We start from the raw sequence: 8,867 nt of genomic DNA on the forward strand, positions 1-8,867 counted from the left end.
CTGCATACTGTATGTGTTATTAGTATCTGCTCTGCATACTGTATGTGTTATTAGTAGCATCTGCTCTGCATACTGTATGTGTTATTAGTAACATCTGCTCTGCATACTGTATGTGTTATTAGTATCTGCTCTGCATACTGTATGTGTTATTAGTATCTGCTCTGCATACTGTATGTGTTATTAGTAGTATCTGCTCTGCATACTGTATGTGTTATTAGTATCTGCTCTGCATACTGTATGTGTTATTAGTATCTGCTCTGCATACTGTATGTGTTATTAGTATCTGCTCTGCATACTGTATGTGTTATTAGTAGTATCTGCTCTGCATACTGTATGTGTTATTAGTAGTATCTGCTCTGCATACTGTATGTGTTATTAGTATCTGCTCTGCATACTGTATGTGTTATTAGTAGTATCTGCTCTGCATACTGTATGTGTTATTAGTATCTGCTCTGCATACTGTATGTGTTATTAGTAGCATCTGCTCTGCATACTGTATGTGTTATTAGTAGTATCTGCTCTGCATACTGTATGTGTTATTAGTAGCATCTGCTCTGCATACTGTATGTGTTATTAGTAGTATCTGCTCTGCATACTGTATGTGTTATTAGTAGTATTTGCTCTGCATACTGTATGTGTTATTAGTAGTATTTGCTCTGCATACTGTATGTGTTATTAGTAGCAGGATTTTCTATCAACCTGTGAGAAAATCTACCATAATGAATACACCAATTACATCATCATCACAACCCTGATAACAAAACAACACGCAACACGAGCAATTGTCTTTTTACTGTTTATTATTAAAATAGGTTTCTGGTAGTTTTGCATAGTGTGTGTATTAAGCTGACAGAGTGTGTGTGTCAGGTGGAAGTCCTCCTGTTGGTTAGGGGGATTAGGGCAGGGGGGGTTACGAGGTTAGGGGGATTACAGTGTGTTTTCTTATTCATTGTTTTAACCTTTATTTAACTAGGCAAGTCAGTTAAGAACAAATGCTTATTTACAATGACGGCCTACCCCGGCCAAGCCCTAACCCGGACGACGCTGGGCCAATTGTGCGCCGCCCTATGGGACTCCAAATCACGGCCGGTTGTGATACATCCTGGAATCGAACCAGTTCTGTAGTGACGCCTCTAGCACTGAGATGCAGTGCCTTAGACCGCTGCGCACCTCTGTAGTTAGTTAGTTAATTATTGAAGCGGACCCGTCTCATGGAGCCCACAGTGCTGCTCTGGGAGCCCCAGTCAGAGGCGTTGTTGTAGTCACGTTTCTCCAAGACATAGTGGGGACCTCTGTAGTTAGGCTCCTGGTACACCACCCAGCTGAAGAGACAGGCAGGCAGGCAGGCAGGCAGGCAGGCAGACAGGCAGGCAGGCAGGCAGGCAGGCAGGCAGGCAGGCAGGCAGGCAGGCAGGCAGGCAGGATGGGAGGCAGGCAGGGAGGCAGGCAGGCAAACAGGCAGGCAGGCAGGAAGGATGGGAGGCAGGATGGGAGGCAGGATGGGAGGCAGGCAGGCAGGCAGGCAGGGAGGCAGGCAGGCAGGCAGGCAGGCAGGCAGGCAGGCAGGCAGGCAGGCAGGCAGGCAGGCAGGCAGGCAGGCAGGCAGGCAGGCAGGCAGGCAGGGACAGAAAAAGAAACAGTGTGATTAGAGACTTATTACAGTAGTTCCTTAACTCCTTCAACTAGAGCTTGTAAGTTACAACTTTGGGATTATCCCATTGATTCTACTGGGCCAGGCCAACTAAATCAAACATCGCTAAAGTACAGTATTTGACGTGTATTTAGCTGCGTTTACATTACTGACTCATGACGGCAAGACGGAACTGGATGTCATGGTTGAGCTAAACCTGATGTTAGCCCTCGAAACTACGACAGCGATGGTAAAGCTAAACCAGATGTTATCCCTCGAAACTACGACAACAATGGTAAAGCTAAACCTGATGTTAGCCCTCGAAACTACGACAGCGATGGTAAAGCTAAACCTGATGTTAGCCCTCGAAACTACGACAGCGATGGTAAAGCTAAACCTGATGTTAGCCCTCGAAACTACGACAGCGATGGTAAAGCTAAACCTGATGTTAGCCCTCGAAACTACGACAGCGATGGTAAAGCTAAACCAGATGTTATCCCTCGAAACTACGACAACAATGGTAAAGCTAAACCTGATGTTAGCCCTCGAAACTACGACAGCGATGGTAAAGCTAAACCTGATGTTAGCCCTCGAAACTACGACAGCGATGGTAAAGCTAAACCTGATGTTAGTAATTTTATTATCAGGATATGTTTAGAAACATCACATAGAGTCTTGCAAATAAGTTTAGAGGTTTAAAGAGCTGTAATCATTCTGTTTGGATGTTTAAAGAGCTGTAATCATTCTGTTTGGATGTTTAAAGAGCTGTAATCATTCTGTTTAGATGATTAAAGAGCTGTAATCATTCTGTTTGGAGGATTAAAGAGCTGTAATCATTGTGTTTGGATGATTAAAGAGCTGTAATCATTCTGTTTGGATGATTAAAGAGCTGTAATCATTCGTGGTTTGGCGACCTGTGGATTAAAGAGCTGTAATCATTCTGTTTGGATGTATTAAAGAGCTGTAATCATTCTGTTTGGATGTTTAAAGAGCTGTAATCGTTCTGTTTGGATGTTTAAAGAGCTGTAATCATTCTGTTTGGATGATTAAAGAGCTGTAATCATTCTGTTTGGATGTTTAAAGAGCTGTAATCATTGTGTTTGGATGTTTAAAGAGCTGTAATCGTTCTGTTTGGATGTTTAAAGAGCTGTAATCATTCTGTTTGGATGATTAAAGAGCTGTAATCATTGTGTTTGGATGTTTAAAGAGCTGTAATCATTCTGTTTGGATGTTTAAAGAGCTGTAATCATTGTGTTTGGATGATTAAAGAGCTGTAATCATTCTGTTTGGATGTTTAAAGAGCTGTAATCATTCTGTTTGGATGTTTAAAGAGCTGTAATCATTCTGTTTGGATGTTTAAAGAGCTGTAATCATTCTGTTTGGATGATTAAAGAGCTGTAATCATTCTGTTTGGATGTTTAAAGAGCTGTAATCATTCTGTTTGGATGATTAAAGAGCTGTAATCATTCTGTTTAGAGCTTTAAAGAGCTGTAATCATTGTGTTTGGATGATTAAAGAGCTGTAATCATTCTGTTGGATGTTTAAGAGCTGTAATCATTGTGTTTGGATGATTAAAGAGCTGTAATCATTCTGTTTGGATGATTAAAGAGCTGTAATCATTCTGTTGGATGTTTAAGAGCTGTAATCATTGTGTTTGGATGATTAAAGAGCTGTAATCATTGTGTTTGGATGATTAAAGAGCTGTAATCATTCTGTTTGGATGATTAAAGAGCTGTAATCATTCTGTTTAGAGCTTTAAAGAGCTGTAATCATTCTGTTTGGATGATTAAAGAGCTGTAATCATTCTGTTTGGATGTTTAAAGAGCTGTAATCATTGTGTTTGGATGATTAAAGAGCTGTAATCATTCTGTTTGGATGTTTAAAGAGCTGTAATCATTCTGTTTGGATGTTTAAAGAGCTGTAATCATTGTGTTTGGATGATTAAAGAGCTGTAATCATTCTGTTTGGATGATTAAAGAGCTGTAATCATTCTGTTTAGAGCTTTAAAGAGCTGTAATCATTCTGTTTGGATGATTAAAGAGCTGTAATCATTCTGTTTGGATGTTTAAAGAGCTGTAATCATTGTGTTTGGATGATTAAAGAGCTGTAATCATTCTGTTTGGATGTTTAAAGAGCTGTAATCATTCTGTTTGGATGTTTAAAGAGCTGTAATCATTCTGTTTGGATGTTTAAAGAGCTGTAATCATTCTGTTTAGAGATTTAAAGAGCTGTAATCATTCTGTTTGGATGTTTAAAGAGCTGTAATCATTCTGTTTAGAGGTTTAAAGAGCTGTAATCATTCTGTTTAGAGGTTTAAAGAGCTGTAATCGTTCTGTTTGGATGTTCTGTAATCAGTCACGTCTGCTCCCGCTCTTCCCCCTCTGGCGCTTGAGGGCACCAGGCTTTCCTGCATCACTCACTCCTATCATCTATTACGCACACCTGCCTTCCCTCGTCACACGCATCAGCGATATTGGACTCACCTGGACTCATTCATCATCTGTTCATTTCCTCCCCTATATTTGCCAGTTACCAGCTCTGTTCCCTGCTGATGCATTGATTGTTTTTTGTCTTTGTTTTCCTGTATGCTGACAATGTTCCTGTCTCGTTCCATGTCCTCTCCTTATTAAATGTTTGACTCCCCGTACCTGCTTCGTCTCTCCAGCGTCAACACATTTCACAGTAATCATTCTGTTTGGAATTTTGGATGTAAGCTAGAATGTTTTTCAAACAAGCAAGACTTTTTATGAGTGGATAATGTAGGACCTGAGAGGTCTGGGAGGTATCAGTGAAACAAAAGGCAAGGGCCTTCACTGCAGACCTGAGGTGCATTCAACAAGGGAAATAGTTTGCGAATGTTAGCTAACGTTAGCTAAAACATTCCATTTGTTTTGTATCAGCCGCGAACGTTAGCTAACCTTGACTAACAGCCAGACTAGGTAGTGTGCGGCGAACACATCTGTTTGGGGTCTAAACTGACGCTCCAAATAGTTCTGTGGTCATGTAGGGTTTCTACTACGTGTAGGAAGAACAGCAAAGTCAGTTGCTGTTTGAATATTGCTGCTAAAATATATATTTGCAGCTTCACCATAACATTTTGGAATGTTCATTCAAATCTTTCAACTGAAAATGTTACTAAGTGAAACAAAGAGAACCCTTGTTGACCTCTCCTCTGGGGTCAACCACCTATGTAGAGGACGTGTACTTTACCAACGCTCCTCCCACCATGGCAAATGCAGCACAACTCAAGTACAATATTTGGTTGTGTCCTAAATAGCATTTACAGCTCCTGGTCAAAAGTAGTACAATAAATAGGGAATAGGGTGCCATTTGCCTCTAACCTGGGTATCTGGACCTGGTAGGTCTAGGAGGATAGAGGAAGCCCTGTTCAGACTGTATATTATAGGAGGACTACTTACGCTCCTCCCAGGACACAGATAGAGGAAGCCCTGTTCAGACTGTATATTATAGGAGGACTACTTACGCTCCTCCCAGGACACGGATAGAGGAAGCCCTGTTCAGACTGTATATTATAGGAGGACTACTTACGCTCCTCCCAGGACACGGATAGAGGCAGCCCTGTTGAGACTGTAGCGAGTCATCATATTGGGTATGTCATCCTGTAGTTCTGTCCTCTTACCAGAGAACCCAGCCCTCTCAAACAGATGGACTCGGGCAGGAGATGAGTCCTGGGAGAGACGATAGAGGGTTAGTGTGTATGTGTGTGTTTGTCCCAGTCTGTGTGGGTCGTCCTCAGGGGATAATTGGACCAGGTTGGCCAATAACAGAAACTGGCAGCTAGTCATTTTAGTTTGAGAGTATTTCCCGTGTGTGTGTGTGTGTGTGTGTGTGTGTGTGTGTGTGTGTGTGTGTGTGTGTGTGTGTGTGTGTGTGTGTGTGTGTGTGTGTGTGTGTGTGTGTGTGTGTGTGTGTGTGTGTGTGTGTGTGTGTGTGTGTGTGTGTGTGTGTGTGTGTGTCTCACCTGTTTGACTGAGCGCACCGAGGAGACATGGTCCACCTGGGCACACCACTTGTCATAGCAGTTGTACTCTCCCTTCTCTGCCATGTCCCACAGGTACTGACGTCCTCTGAAGTTCTCCTGCTCGTAGCCCACCCATCTGAACCACACACACACATAGACACAACCTCTGAACAGTGGAACAATGAAATATGCATAGACTGACTGCAGAGAACAACAGGGTGGTGGAGGGGAAAGCTAGGGTCAAGATAAATCTATATGTTTTAGGATAAACACATTAGGAATGTAATTGTGAATGAACAGGATTGGCCAGATCTGAATTACTGCAATGATACTGAAAATAATTTCCTCCCCGGAGAAGAATAAACTATATTCTATTCTATTTAATTATATTCTCTTTTGTTCTGAATGATATTGGTATTTTTGAAGTGAACAGGTGATATAATCCAGAATCCAGAATTTTCTATACTGAACGATCGTCATTTTGCAGTTACATATTAATGTCACTAGCTGGCTCCACTCCACTTATGATCTATCTCCATCTCCACAGAGCCCTAACGCTCCATCTCCACAGAGCCCTAACCCTCCATCTCCACAGAGCCCTAACGCTCCATCTCCACAGAGCCCTAACGCTCCATCTCCACAGAGCCCTAACCCTCCATCTCCACAGAGCCCTAACGCTCTATCTCCGTAGAGCCCTAACCCACTAACGTTCCATCTCCATAGAGCCCTAACCCACTAACGCTCCATCTCCATAGAGCCCTAACCCTCCATCTCCACAGAGCCCTAACACGCCATCTCCACAGAGCCCTAACCCACTAATGCTCCATCTCCACAGAGCCCTAACCCACTAACGCTCCATCTCCACAGAGCCCTAACGCTCCATCTCCACAGAGCCCTAACCCACTAACGCTCCATCTCCACAGAGCCCTAACCCACTAACGCTCCATCTCCACAGAGCCCTAACGCTCCATCTCCATAGAGCCCTAACGCTCCATCTCCACAGAGCCCTAACTCACTAACGCTCCATCTCCACAGAGCCCTAACCCTCCATCTCCGTAGAGCCCTAACCCACTAACGCTCCATCTCCACAGAGCCCTAACCCACTAACGCTCCATCTCCACAGAGCCCTAACGCTCCATCTCCACAGAGCCCTAACCCACTAACGATCCATCTCCACAGAGCCCTAACCCACTAACGCTCCACCTCCACAGAGCCCTAACGCTCCATCTCCACAGAGCCCTAACCCACTAACTCTCCATCTCCACAGAGCCCTAACCCACTAACGCTCCATCTCCACAGAGCCCTAACCCACTAACGCTCCATCTCCACAGAGCCCTAACCCACTAACACTCCATCTCCACAGAACCCTAACGCTCCATCTCCACAGAGCCCTAACCCACTAACGCTCCATCTCCACAGAGCCCTAACCTACTAACACTCCATCTCCACAGAGCCCTAACGCTCCATCTCCACAGAGCCCTAACCCACTAACGCTCCATCTCCACAGAGCCCTAACCCACTAACACTCCATCTCCACAGAGCCCTAACCCACTAACATTCCATCTTCACAGAGCCCTAACCCACTAACGCTCCATCTCCACAGAGCCCTAACACGCCATCTCCACAGAGCCCAAACCCACTAACACTCCATCTCCACAGAGCCCTAACCCACTAACGCTCCATCTCCACAGAGCCCTAATGCTCCATCTCCACAGAGCCCTAACGCTCCATCTCCACAGAGCCCAAACCCCCTAACACGCCATCTCCACAGAGCCCTAACCCACTAACACGCCATCTCCACAGAGCCCTAACCCACTAACACTCCATCTCCACAGAGCCCTAACCCACTAACGCTCCATCTCCACAGAGCACTAACGCTCCATCTCCACAGAGCCCTAATACTCCATCTCCACAGAGCCCTAACTCACTAACACTCCATCTCCACAGAGCCCTAACCCACTAACACTCCATCTCCACAGAGCCCTAACGCTCCATCTCCACAGAGCCCTAACTCACTAACACTCCATCTCCACTGAGCCCTAACCCACTAACGCTCCATCTCCACAGATCCCTAACCCACTAACGCTCCATCTCCACAGAGCCCTAACCCACTTACCTTCCATCTCCACAGAGCCCTAACCCACTTACGCTCCACTCTCCACCTGCACAGAGTTGCATCTCTCTGGGAAGTTCTTGTCACTTAGTTTCTGGCAGTCGGCACTCAGGTCCAGACGTCTGCCGGCAAAATTACGCTGTTCGAAAAGGGTCACCTGACAACACAATATCAACACACTAGCATCATCATCAACAACAACCACTAAGTAGATATTAACAACTCTCTCTAACTTACTGACATGGTACATCTCTGTGAAATAACTAACTTATTGACATGGTACATCTCTGTGAAATAACTAACTTATTGACGTGGTACATCTCTGTGAAATAACTAACTTATTGACATGGTACATCTCTATGAAATAACTAACTTATTGACATGGTACATCTCTGTGAAATAACTAACTTATTGACGTGGTACATCTCTGTGAAATAACTAACTTATTGACATGGTACATCTCTGTGAAATAACTAACTTATTGACATGGTACATCTCTGTGAAATAACTAACTTATTGACATGGTACATCTCTATGAAATAACTAACTTATTGACGTGGTACATGGTACATATCTGCGAAATAACTAACTTATTGACATGGTACATCTCTGTGAAATAACTAACCTATTGACATGGTACATCTCTGTGAAATAACTAACTTACTGACATGGTACATCTCTGTGAAATAACTAACTTATTGATGTGGTACATCTCTGTGAAATAACTAACTTATTGACATGGTACATCTCTGTGAAATAACTAACTTACTGACATGGTACATCTCTGTGAAATAACTAACTTATTGATGTGGTACATCTCTGTGAAATAACTAACTTACTGACATGGTACATCTCTGTGAAATAACTAACTTATTGAAATGGTACATCTCTATGAAATAACTCAATTATTGAAATATGTAAACGGTTTTGCTCTGATTAAAAAGTCAGCTAGGTTATCTTGTGTGTCGGACGAGGGCATCACGTTTGGACCTACCCTCCCACTGGACCCGTAGAAGGCACGTTGGAGCACAGACCCCAGCTTGCTGCGGAGACAGGATGGAGGGATCTCTAATTAACACATGAACTTCAGACATGACCTTTGTCCACATCTTTGCCAGCTATCTCACTCAGATGTACACAGC

General features: G+C 43.7%; 1 protein-coding gene across 1 annotated transcript in view; it reads right to left on the reverse strand.

Annotated features, from left to right (window-relative positions):
- Positions 1–782: 782 nt before the first annotated feature.
- The window catches only part of LOC106587906 (gamma-crystallin C-like), a 10,408-nt gene continuing 2,323 nt past the window's right edge, over positions 783–8,867 (reverse strand). Inside the window, exons 2-6 of the mRNA XM_045708891.2 lie at positions 8,720–8,768; positions 7,761–7,882; positions 5,613–5,748; positions 5,180–5,319; positions 783–1,322 (exon numbers count right to left, since the gene is read on the reverse strand). Coding sequence (XP_045564847.1) covers positions 1,187–1,322; positions 5,180–5,319; positions 5,613–5,748; positions 7,761–7,882; positions 8,720–8,768 — 583 coding nt within the window. The 3' untranslated portion in view covers positions 783–1,186. The remainder of the gene's footprint in view (positions 1,323–5,179; positions 5,320–5,612; positions 5,749–7,760; positions 7,883–8,719; positions 8,769–8,867) is intronic.

Source organism: Salmo salar, chromosome 26 (genome assembly GCF_965601325.2).
Source record: "Salmo salar chromosome 26, fSalSal1, whole genome shotgun sequence".
NCBI classification, from domain to species: domain Eukaryota; kingdom Metazoa; phylum Chordata; class Actinopteri; order Salmoniformes; family Salmonidae; genus Salmo; species Salmo salar.